The sequence below is a fragment of the Ambystoma mexicanum genome, chromosome 2q, assembly GCF_040938575.1.
Source record: "Ambystoma mexicanum isolate Mex_15411 chromosome 2q, UKY_AmexF1_1, whole genome shotgun sequence".
Classification (NCBI taxonomy): Eukaryota; Metazoa; Chordata; class Amphibia; order Caudata; family Ambystomatidae; genus Ambystoma; species Ambystoma mexicanum.
The window spans coordinates 532,531,752-532,544,807 of record NC_090924.1 but is presented as its reverse complement, the minus strand read 5'-3'; the positions used below and the strand labels follow the sequence as shown (position 1 = coordinate 532,544,807).

The 13,056-nt window shown below is 47.0% G+C and overlaps 1 protein-coding gene across 4 annotated transcripts in view; it reads right to left on the bottom strand.

The window, feature by feature from the left end:
- LYRM1 (LYR motif containing 1) overlaps positions 1–13,056 on the bottom strand; it is a 501,749-nt gene that overhangs the window by 273,401 nt on the left and 215,292 nt on the right. For 3 of the 4 annotated variants that reach the window (XM_069647667.1, XM_069647668.1, XM_069647669.1), the window contains exon 2: positions 4,628–4,786. In XM_069647667.1, the coding sequence (XP_069503768.1) occupies positions 4,628–4,786 (159 nt within the window). Of the gene's footprint in view, positions 1–4,627; positions 4,787–4,884; positions 5,024–13,056 lie in introns of those variants that run through there. The other variant, XM_069647666.1, reaches the window with a different exon arrangement.

Sequence of the window (13,056 nt, the reverse complement as noted above, 5' to 3'; positions counted from 1 at the left end):
CATGCTTAGGGAATTTGAAAGTACTATTTTTAGCATGTGCAAAATATTGTCAAAGCTCTCAGTATTAATCTATTCTGTGAATGTAGGACTTTGTATCTCAACATTCAACATTTCCCACAGGAATTACGTCTGCATTTATTTATGGGAATTAGAACTCAGTATGCGTCATTTCATAGAATTTGGTCTTTCGCAATTTAGTAAGTAGAGTTTCACACTGCTGAATGCAGCATTTTCCACAGTGTAGTCATACTCACTTTGTCCATGCAATCAAAGCTTGATAGCCACATATGCAGCATTCAACATAATTGCACCCTTCTCAGTCCAGTCTGGGAATTAGAATATTAGGTCTGTGTCCCAGTTGTGACGAATCAAGGTAATCCTATGAGGCTAGGGAGGCGAGTGTACTCCACAATACCCTCCCTAGGGGTAGAGGCAATTGGGACCTTACCAGGAGAGACTCCCCTTTGGGGAAAAGGCCTCCCGTTCCAGTGAGGAACTCCCTAGAGACATCCACCTTATGGCTTACATGGCATGTTCTACAACATCAAAAACTTAAATATCCTGACTGGGACGAAGAAACTCGGAATAGAGGCCAAAATCCTACTGGAAAGGAGCATGCACCTTTAAGCCACAGTGTCTAATGTACTGCGACGAGGAGGTTAAATAATGGACAGTCTACATGCCTGCGCATGCGGCAGAATCGGCACAAGAGAAGCCCAAAAGTTTGAAACTAAACTTAAGAGCGAATGAGGGATGCTGAGAGAAGACCAAAAGAGAGGTTGGGATGCTAGAGCTACAGCGTCAGCCCGACACGAGAAGTCCTAAACAGGGAAAGAGAGAGAGAAGCCACGAGTCACATTGTTAGCCAAACACGAGAAACCCAAGGAACAGGAACCAAGTAAGAGGTTGGGACGCTAGGCACACACGTCAACGGGGCACGTGAAACCATGAGCTGGGAAACCGATAGAGAAATGCTGGAAAGCCTGGAGCTACGGCAACAGCCAGACACAAGAGACCCGAGATAGGGGAACAGATAAAGAGGCGGAAACGCCAAAGGCAAAGCACCAACACAGACCGAGAAGTCGGTGGTGCAGGAGCCCGAACTGAAGTGGTGGGAAAACCACAGAAATCCTATGGTGGATCATAGGTCCCTCTAACAGCTGTTGACCTGAGAAGAGGTCCAGAAGGAAATATGCTCCCGGAAACACTTACGATCTGTGAGGAACCTGAGGGCGTCCTCACTTCTTTTCCCCATGTATCCTCCTCTCGGGTGGCCAGGGAAAGGCCATCACTTTTGGATCCAGACCATGGGTTTGGATATGCGAGAGAGGATCACCTTGGTGGAGGGAATTTGGGGAGTGGGGAGAGGACCTCGTAGAGAAGCAGTAAGCTCCGACTTCCAGCCATCACCTCTTTTGTTTTGCTATTGTCACCCCGAGTGGGACGGGTATGCCCAGACGTGGGTCCCGTGCCTGCTGGGCCTAGAGACCCAAGCTACTCCTCACTGATGACGCCAGTGGTCAAAGTGCACGAAAAGAAGTAGTGGAACTATGTTCCCTACTGGCCTGCACCGCTCCCCACAAACCCCATTGATGCGCTCCCACCCATGCACAATACAAACCCCAAATCACATGCACCTGTTGTTTAAGGGAACTGAAAGTGCAAGTTTCAACGTGTTCCTACACCTTTATTTTAAAACGAAACCGTTCCGGAAGGGTTTCTTTTTAAAATAAAAGTATAGGAACGGTAAAACCTATTTAACAGAAGTAGAGGAGCACCACTCCCGACCGCTCCCGCCCACTTCGACCACTGGATGACGCCCAACAAGGCTGAAACATTTCTGGGGATGCTTGTGGTCTCGTGCAGAAGGGATGTGACCTAGCAGTTCGGGCTGGACTACCCCTTTGGGGGTGGGGCGAAGCCTGATTTGCATATGGTTTTTCCCCTTCTGTAATGGCTTGGCAGGCGAAGAAAGATGGTCTGGAGGGTTGCCCAGAGCAATGCCAGAGGTTAAGATTCATTCTAAACATTCCAGCCATCACCTCTTTTGTTTTCCGACTGGTGAGTGTACCAAGAAGGGGGAACACTGGGCTGGCAGGCAAATATGCAAAGCAGACCATGAACATTGATTTAAACAGAAACAAGCATTGATATGAGTGCACAGTGAAAGCAAATATAAGGACTTTTGAATACCGAACGAAGTGAAAGCAAGTTTTCAGTACTCTTGAATATTGATCAGTGAAAGAAAGTCTGTAAATCTGGCCGACACCACAAACTTTATTATATGGGAAAACAAACATTGGCCAAAGCCAAGAGAATTCAAATGAACTGCATTATATAAGAAGACTAGCATAGCAACAGCCAAGAGATTTTAAGGAACTGTGTGTTATGAGGAAACATGCATTGGCAAGAACCCAGAGAATACAAGCAGCAAGGAGGGCGGACTGGTTGCATGACCTGTGAAGTCTGGACAGTGTGGTCCGACAACTGCACCTAAACCGAGTGCACCGCTGTATGGAAAAGCTACTGAAAGCACCCATAGAGGAGCTTGTGTTCATACTACAACACATTCACCTGCGTTTTGAAGTCAAGAAGCTGAACTGCCTACGTGGACAAGGAAAAAATAGCAATATCATAAGAGCTGGGAAAGTGTCCCAAGGACTTGTGTTGTTTTGAAAAGCTGGAAGATTTGAACTCCTGGGGAAGGGAACCCTATGTCTTACGAACTATATACAAACCAAGAGCTGGAAGAAGTTCTGAACTTTATTTTTGAACATTATTCATTTTGATGCGGACATCTCTTCACATTGTATACAGTTAGTTATGAGGGCAAGTATAGGTTTTGGACACAGACAGACATTTGCTTTGCACTTCCTGACACAGACTAGCCTTAAGTTTCTTTAGGTCAGGAAATCTCCCCCTTAGCATAGGGCAAGTCAGGCCTTACTCCATCCTGCATTTTGAGTTAATAAAACTTTGGGAACCAAACTTAAAACTGTTGTCTTCGTCTGCTTCATGATGCCTTCATAACTCCAAATAAGAGGTAAATGGGAGAACTGGCTGCCAAAAGAGGATCAATATAATAAGCAAATAACTCAACTCAGTATAAAGCATAATAAAAAGTCTCCCTCAGAGGAAATGAGCTATGGAGCAGTAACAGAAAAGGATAATACAAAGGGGAAAGACATACGAACAATAATACCATGGGAATAGGGGGAGAATCACAGGTCAAGCCATACAAGACCAAGAAACTATAAAAAGCAGAGATAACGTTGAACCTCAGTTTAGAGAAAGAAGACCAGTGAAGCTAAACAAAAAGCAAACAGACCAAAGCCAACCTAGCCACAATTGGGCATGGGAAAATGGTTATTCTGACAGAAACCAGTCGAAGAGGTTGTCGAAGAGAGCAGAAAACTACAATCCGCTCTTGAAGAGTTACAAAGACTGTTACAAGATCTATCCAGAGAATAGTTAAAGATGACCTATTATTGAAGAACCTTACTAACAGGTACTAAGAAAGTACCTTCAGGAGACGGGACTCATTCTGTGTTCCTTTTGGACATGCATGACTGACAAACGAACACCTTAGTTCGAAAATAGGAATAGATCACACAGATAAAGGGATAACTAGGCCTTATTTTACTTTAATAAATATAGTGTGAACCAGGGCCATAAAGTGTTTGGGTCCTACTTCTGACCCGCCACACAGTACGCAGCATATCACACAAAGTTGCATTTCCCCAACTTTCTTTTCCAATACACTTTGGAACTGCTTCCCGCGGTCCTTGGTGTCTGGATTAACTCTCTATGCAGGGGTTAGTTCATGGTTTTCAGTGCTCACCAGCTCTACGTCACATACCCGGCTCACACACTTGAGTTGGCCTAGCTCCAAGGATTTTCCCAGATTCTTCTTACAAGAGAATAACTTTTGGGATTTTCAAAACCTCTGCCAGTGGTGTACTTTGCAGAGCTGGCACACCATTAACAGTGTTTTCAGCAAAACAGGATAATGACCCTTCCCTTAACTCTCTGTGATGGTTTTTAACTGGACATAGTGTTATATGTCACATGGCCTGATTTCAGCCAGGGACGACAGACTTCCAAGATAACCTCTTTTGGCCATGTGTTGACGGTGACATCACATCCACCTACCTGTCCAACAATAATCTAATGCTAACCCTTGTATGGTTTACCTTAAAATCCCCACCCATCCCAACCATCAAACTGTCCTAACCTTTCCTTTCTCGCTGAGGTCCACACATACTGTGTTCTAAAAATCTGGAGCTAGAGAGAACCCGGGAAGTAGGAAAACTGAATAGTCGGACAGGGGATTATTCTTCATGGCAAGACACTCATAGGCTGGGACCGTCATGAGTTCTGGTTGGCTCCACTCAGTCCTTGGAGCAGGAAGAGAGGTGCTCTGCTCAAGATGGTATCCTGAATGGAGGTTGCAAAACTTAAGGTCCCATACTTATCACTGGGCTGAGGCCTGGTACCTTTTTTTTTAGCACTGAATATGCAGTAGTAAGGTTAAGAGGACTGAAGCAAGAAAAACATTTTAGCAAAACCCATTCATGGTTTTTAGCAAGTCATCTTTCCTTAAATAGTAATTTAGCAAGACACTTACAGATTTATTTCTTTTAAACAATGTTTTCGCTTCATCAAGAATGTATTGTTTCTCTTTGTTGGAATCTTCCGACTGCCCTGACAGAGCGTGCCAATTTTTTGCTAGCTTGAAAATCCTACGGTAAAGACCAAGAACCTCTTTTCGGGTTGCTGATGTCATCTAAAAATAAAATGGTAAACATGAACATATCATAAATAACAGAACCAAGCACACATTATTTGATTACTCTCCTTATTACAACAGAACAAGTTACTTACCCATGGTAACGTTCTTTCAACTGGTTGTTCCTCCCACGTATTCCTCATCTTTGATATTCGATATCCAGCTTCAGCTGCTTCAGAGTTTTCTTTTCATCAGAAGGCGCTGTGCGTCGATGCAGTCGACTCGATGTCCTTTGAAGGGCTCCGCCTCGAGGATGATGTCATCAAAGGCATATATAGCATGCACAGTGCCCGTTGCCTTCAGTTCTGTTTTTTCCTACAGTAGAAATACCTGCATAAACACAGGTTTGACCGTAATCAGCCTTGAAATAACATGGGAAATTCTACTGTGGGGTGGGTTGGGAGGGCGATGAGGAATATGTGGGAGGAACATCCAGTTGAAATAACGTTATCAGGGGTAAGTAATTGTTCTTCGAATGGATTCTGTCCTCCCACATATTCCTCATCTTGGACAGACTCCCAAAGGTTGATTTGATGGAGGGAGTAGAATTTAGATTTTAATTGTTTTCATGAACTGACTGCAAGAATGTTTTTCCAAAACTCCCATCCTGACTGAGGGAAGTTTCCAGGCAATAATGCTTTGCGAACGTGTGAATAGTAGACCACATTGCTGCTTCACAAATGCTTTTTATCGGTACAACCCTTTGCAGGGCTGTAGACGTAGCCCTGGCCCTGGTGGAGTGGGCCTTTAATCCTTCAGGAGGATCCTTCCCTGCCAGCCTGTAACATTCTGAAATAACCAAAATGATCCATCTGGATAAGGTCTGTTTAGTAACAGGCTGAGCCAGCTTGTGGCCCATATATCCAATGAAAAGCTGATCATCAATACAAAGTTTTGACAGCCTACATATATAAAAGCTTAGAGCTCTGCGTGGGGCCAACCTATGTAATCTCTTCTCCTCTTTGCCAGGATGAGGTGGAGGATAGAAAGGAGATAAAACAATGTTCTACCCCATGTGAAAATCAGAAATGATTTTGGGGAAAAATGAAGGTTTAACCCTTAGAACAACCCTATCCTTAAGAAATATAGTAAAGGGTTGCTTGGATGAAAGCGGCTGCAACTCACTCACTCTACGGGCTGATGTTAAATCTACTAAGAGAATGGTTTTAAAAGTTAACAACCTTAATGGACATGAGTATAAAGGTTCAAAGGGTGCACACATTAGAAATTTTAGTACCAGATTAAAGGTCCCAAACTGGAACCTGGAAGGAAGATGGAGGGAACACATTGGTGAGCCCCTTTAGAAATGTTGTCACCAGTGAATTTTGAAATATGAACATTCCTCGAGCGCTTAAAGATGGATAGCGCCTCTAAATAGCTTTTAACAGTTCCAACCTGGAGCCCCAGGATAGTAAAAAGGGTAACATCTCTGGTGTTTTGCACAGAAAAGGGTCTACATTCTTGTCTTTGCACCAGTTGCAGAATTTATTCCAACGACACAAGGATTTTATTGCTGGCCTTCCGGCCGAAAGCAAAATCTCCATTAAGTCATCCGGGAGGTCCCAATCCTTGTATCTCAGTTTTTCAGAAACCATGTGTGAAGGCTGAATGTCTGGACCTCTGGATGGAGAACCCGACCCTCCTACCTCGAGAGAAGGGCCTCTCTTATTGGAAGACGCATTTGAGGGCAGATGGACATGTCCAGAAGGTCTGGGTCCCACGTCCTCCTGGCCCAATACGGGGCAATTAGGATAATGAGTTTCCCGAACTTTCTCAACCTCCTGATTACGTGAGGAATGACAGGGACTGGAGGAAATGCATACAGGAGTAGAAACTCCCAGTCCACTACGAACGCGTCTCCTAGAGCTCCTCTTGGGGGAAATTCCCTGGAGCAATACAGTTCACACTTTCGGTTGACACTGGTCGCGAAACAGATCCACTTGAGAGGTTCCCCAAAGGGTGAAGATCTCTTGAAGGACTTCCTGAGCTACTTCCCACTCATGGGAGACTGTGCTCTGCCTGCTCAGAGCATCCACCTATGTGTCCTCTTCTCCAGCTAGGTGAACTGCTGATAGAGGGATTCCTTCTTGAATTGCCTGGGGACCAAAGCTACATTGCCTCTCTGTGCAGTGGTAGTGACCCTACACCTCCTCTCTTGTTGAGGAAGTACATGGCACTGTGTTGTCCGTCATTATCAGGACGTTCTTTCGCCGCACAGAGGGCAGAACGGACTTCAGCACTAGTCTGATTGCCCTGAGCTCCAAAAGATTGATATGTAGTTTGGACTCCGATGGAGACCAACGACCGATGACTGGCAGATCATTGGGAGTGTGCTCCCCACCCCTTGAGTGAGGCGGCCATCACTACCGTCATCTCCAGCCATGGTTGCCAAAAGAGTTTTCCCTTCAGAATATTGTCCTCGCAGGTCCACCACAGAAGATCCAGTGCAACTCTGCTTGGAACTTGAATTAGGTCCGACAAATTTTCTGAGAACGGGGACCATTGTGTTCTGAAGGCCCATTGAAGGTATCTCATTCTCATGCGGGCCTCTGGCACGAGGAAAATGCATGATGTCATGAGGCAGCGCAACCTCAAAAGAATCGAAAGCTGGGAGATGCTGGGCACTCTGAAACTTGGTGACCATCTGCAGAATGTCTAGAGCCCTCACCTCGGGTGGCAAGCCATTTCCCAAGGATGTATCAAGTACAGCTCCAATGAACTGGAGCTTTTAAGAAGGTGTCATATGGGACTGATTGTAACTGAGGGAGCAGCCCAGTCTGTGAAGAGAGTGGCAGGCCACGCTGAGATGATGCAGGACTTGTTGGTGAGAATGCGCCCTGATCAGCCAATCGTTCAGGTAGGGGTAGAAGTGAATCCCCCTCTCGCTGCCACCACCGCCATCAATTTGGTGAAAACCCTTGGGCGGAGGTTAGCCCAAATGGCAGAACTCGAAACTGATAATGAGAACTGCCAACCGCAAACCTCAGGTATTTTCTGTGCTTGAGATGGATTGGCACATGAAAATAAGCATCCTAAAGGTCTAATGACACCATCCAATCCTGAAGTTGGAAGGCCTGAAGGATCTGAAAAAGTGTGACCATCTTGAACTTGTCCTTCCTGAGGAACTTGTTCAAATATGCTCTTTTTCACCACTTAGCAAGCCCCGCCCACCTGGTGCCTTCCTGCTTCCCGCTCTTTTTCACCACTTAGCAAGCCACGCCCACCTGGTGCCTTCCTGCTTGCCGCTCTGTTTCCCTACTTAAGGAGCCCTCCAGCTTTTCCTTTGCAGATGGGGAGCAGGTGCAAGTGGATCTAGTTCACCTGGCCTAATCCCCGCCCACCTGGTGCCTTCCTACCTGCCACTCTTTTTCACCACTTAGCGAGCCCTGCCCAACTGGTGCCTTCCTGCTTGCCGCTCTTGTTCACCACTTAGCAAGCCCCGCCCACCTGGTGCCTTCCTGCTTGCCGCTCTTTTTCCCCACTTAGCAAGCCCCGCCCACCTGGTGCCTTCCTGCTTCCCGCTCTTTTTCACCACTTAGCAAGCCACGCCCACCTGGTGCCTTCCTGCTTGCCGCTCTGTTTCCCTACTTAAGGAGCCCTCCAGCTTTTCCTTTGCAGATGGGGAGCAGGTGCAAGTGGATCTAGGTCACCTGGCCTAAGCCCCGCCCACCTGGTGTCTTCCTGCCTGCCACTCTTTTTCACCACTTAGCGAGCCCCGCCCAACTGGTGCCTTCCTGCTTGCCGCTCTTTTTCACCACTTAGCAAGACTCGCCCACCTGGTGCCTTCCTGCTTCCCGCTCTTTTTCACCACTTAGCAAGCCACGCCCACCTGGTGCCTTCCTTCACCATCACTGTCTTTTGGCCAATGCTGGATTTGACTTTTATGGACTTCATTTCATTCACGGTGCGTCACTCTTTCTCAACTCTCATGCTGGACTTCCTTTGCATCTTGTACTCATGGTGACCCTGAATCATGCTGTTCCCATCTTCATCTTGTATCCTGGCTTGCAACATTATGTGTTTCTACTGACTTCTGCAATTGTATTCGCTCTCCACTCTTGCTTCTCCACTCTTTGACTGCTTACTCTCTTTTCTCTCCTCCTTTCCCTTCTCCCTTTTCCTATCTCCTCCCCTTACTTTCTTCTATGCACTTACTCTATCAGAATTGTCCCTGGACCTAAAATGATAGCAACCATTTCTGTTTCCTCCACCCTCCCTTTACTGTTTTTTTTCCTCCCCACCACCCCTCCAGCACTATCTGAAATGTCGGCAGGCCTAGTATGATAGTCGCTTGTTTTGTTCCTCCCCTCCCTTTCTGCACCCCTCTCCCTCACCTTTTTTTTTTCTCCGGCTCTACAAGAAATGTCGTCAGGCCTAGTACGGTAGTCGCCTGTCTGTTTCCATTTCCTTCCCACTCTCCCCCTCCCTTCCTTATCTATGTCTTAGCTCTTGCACTATCTGAAATGTCGTCAGGCCGAGTACGATAGTTAATTTCACATCCTTACGGTTCATGGCCTGTAAGAATGTGGTTGTATTTTCCCTTGTTCTCCCGCTTGCCTTGAAGCGCTTTGAAACACATTGTGTATAGGCGCTATACAAATAAACGGTCATATCATAACGATCATATCATATCTCAAGTCCAAGATGGATCTCAGTTCTCCGTCCTTCTTGGGTATAAGGAAATATGGAGAATACCGTCCCTTGTTCCTCTCTGCTAAAGGCACAGATTCTATAGCACCTTTCTCAAGCAGGGTTAAAAATGTCCTGCACAAGGAGGGGATCTGGAATCCTCAAAGAGTGGGTCCCTGGTGAATTGCTCCTAGGTCTCTGAAAGAAAAGTAAGGCAGTACCCGTGGGCTATGGTTTCCAATGCTCAAGCATCCAAAGTAATGTCTCGCCATTCTTCTAGATGCTGAGAGTCTGCCTCCCACTGGTGATCTGTGACTCGACCTCAGAGAGGTTTTGACGCAGTGGCTGATGGTAAAGATGCCCCTGCTTGAGCAGGCTTCACACCTCTCCCTCATCAACCACGAGGGTATCTTTGGCATCTTTGACCAGCCATTTCTCTCAAGTGAGGAGTATTAACGAAAAGATCTACCCCTCCAAGGATGTCCACTGGGATGACGAGCTGAGGCTGCCAAATAGCAGCACCTTAAGTGCTGCCGCCTTTGAGGTCTGCAACTTCAAGGCTTTTTTGTTCAGCCTTGTTGCCAAAAAGGTGCGACCCATCAAAAGCCACTTTGGGGAGTCTGGATTGCACATCCGGTGCAAAACCAGACTTCCTTAACCACGCAAATCTGCGAATTACGGTGCTAGTAGCCATGGCTCTTCTGATGCCATCAGCAGAATCCAGACCCGACTGAAGAGACTCACAGATGGCTATCCAATTTGCTGCCACCTTTTCTTGGAGAGCAATATGAAAAGGCAGTATAGGATCCATCTTGAACCCTTATCAAGGATGTCAGTCAGATCATCCTGTTCGAATGGTAGGGGAGGCCTACTCCACCCGTTATAGTCTACTACCTTGGACATTAGCTGCCCATGTGAAGCATCAGCGTCCTCCCCAGTCTCGGGTCTTCCAAAATCCAGCTCAGGTGAGGCGTCTACCCCACTGGCCATCTGTAAATTATCATAAAGGTCTTTCAACCTTGATTCTTCAGAAATAACACTTTCAGGCAAATTTGGTGTACCAAATTGGAGACCAAACGGTGCATCCTTATCTGAAGGTTCATTCTCCTCATATGTAGATGTGAGAGACTTAAAATATTCTTTCCTTGTTAAAGGAACATGTTTTCCCAGGTATAGGTATCAAGGGTTTGATAAACTGTGGATTTGACGTTAGAGGAGTTGTCGAAATCTTTGACTTCAATGGTGCCATAGGCTTAGATGGCGTGGTTGGTGTCAACGGTACAGGAGGTGTCGGGCTGGCGTCTATGGCGCAGCTGGTGTAGGTAGCGCAGCTGGCATCGATGGCGCAGCCAAAGTCTAAGGTGATGCCGATGTCAAGGGCTTGGCTGGCATCGAAGACACAGCAGGCGTCGATGACCTCGACTTATCCTTAGGTTTAAGGCTCGAAGGATCCTTTCGATGACTTGTCATCGCATAGAGGCCTTGACGGCTCTCTATGAGGATCAGGCCTTCGTCCAAGGCTCGAGGGCATGTAGTATTTGGCTCATGCCCTTTCCTTACATGGCTTGCCGTGGGGTTTTGTTGCAGAAATATAATTTCTGCTCTAAATGCTTCCCATTAGGCAGGTGTGGAGTTTTTAGTTGGCAAGATAACCTCTCAGGGGAGGTGTTTAACAACGAAGTCAAAGAAGGCAATCTGTGGTGCCTCTGACTTCCTCGACGACGACGAGGAATGGTGGGATCCACTCCTCGATCTCTTAACTTTCTTCATCTGAGGAGGGTCACCTCGCGACTCGTCGTTCGAAGGTTTTTTGGTCGGGGTAGATGGGGATTTTTAATGGTTTCTACCTACTGCCAATTTCCCCTTTCGCTCGTTCAGGGTCTTTCCGGTCATAGACTGACACTTGGAGCAGGCCAAGGTCTTATGATCCACCCGAGACACCATACACATATACGGTGTGGTTCAGTTAACAACATTTTCGAATCACAACAGACGAAGAAGACATATTGCAAATTAGCAAATGAAGCGTGCTGTATTTCTCGAAGCGATAGCTTACGCGGAAAACAGAAATTAAGCCGACGGGTGCTAGCATGCTATATATACCTTCGATGACATCATCCTCGAGACGGAGGCCCTCGAAGGACATCAAGTCGACTGCATAGACGCACAGTGCCCTCTGCCAAAATATTTTTACTGAAGAAGCTGAAGCTGGATATTGAATATCAAAGATGAGGAATACGTGGCAGGACACAAGCCATTCGAACATAGTCCTTATGATAGAGCATAGAGAAATCCCACCCGTGTAAAGACATTTTTCAAATCATTACAGACGTAAACATATTTCGACTGGAGTTGTGTGTCCCAAATGTAACTGATGTCAACAACAACTAGCTTGTGTTTAGCTTACCATTTTAGAACACATACCATCATTTGACAAATATGCTCTCATAAAACATTGGGATCTAAGCATTAGTTTGTTTAACATAGTTCACTGACAATGCTGGAAGTTAAGATATCTATGCTATCACAACACTAGGCTGCTAGCACCACAGGTTTCAGGTGCCAGCATCGATAATTCGCAAAACATCAACTGAGCTTGCCCATTTTCTGATCGACCCAAGGAGCTCTGGAGCCAAAGTCACACTGCACATCCTCTCTCACATTTTGCAGTCAGTAACTCTCTAGACAACTCATTCTTCTGACATCAAGCCTTGTTTACCTATTCTTTGCATACCATCAGCCAGACTGTGCACACATTGAACCCCACACTGCCCCGCCATAAGCAGTGTTCAGCACAACCTCTAGCGCACTACCATGACCTTGAAGTGTGGGGAAAAAAAGAGGTGCATTACATTTATTCACTGTGTGGGGATTCCATAGGGATGGAAATTGGACCAACTACACTTGTCTTGGAAGAGTACTACAAAATTACAACTCGCCTGGACCACCACACTCCCCGGGTAGTTGTGCCTTCAACAGACGGTAGTTAAAAAGAGGGACGCAACGGATTACAAGATGGCCGCCTGCTGAACTGGATGCATGTCCCCTGCGCTCCGAACCGGCGGACACAACAAAAGCTTAGAAAGGTGTATTTCAACCGCAGCAGCCTCAAGAAACGGCGCCTGTTAACGCGTGGAAAACGGGTGCAATTCGAAAATACTTTGCAACCCGCAACGGAGCTGTATTGCCTATAATCGGCGAGAGCGGCCTCCCCTCCCGCCTTCCGGCAGATCTTGGCAGGCTCAGACTGCTGCCACGCTGTCACACTGACTCTCCCACCCCCCCACAGCGGAGACTAAAGTGCTGGATTGCGGGCCCATCCAGGCTCGCTGCAAGCTGTAAGGTCGCGTCCCACGTGAGGCGCGACGCTGGTCGGACCCTGGGACCTGTGGTGCTGCGCAGCATAAACAGCAGCTGCCATCAAATATAGCGATCCCGGCCGGGTCGGAGCCTTCCGCGCCACACCGCAGCAGACATAAGAAATAATGCCCGTTAATGCGGGGGGGAAACGGGTACTATCCAAAAATACGGTACGACCCGCAACGGAGCCGGATTGCCTGTAATCGGGGAGTGCAGCCATCCCCATCCCCTTCCCGGCGTATCTCTGGCGGGCCCCGACTGCTGCCGCGCTGTCACAC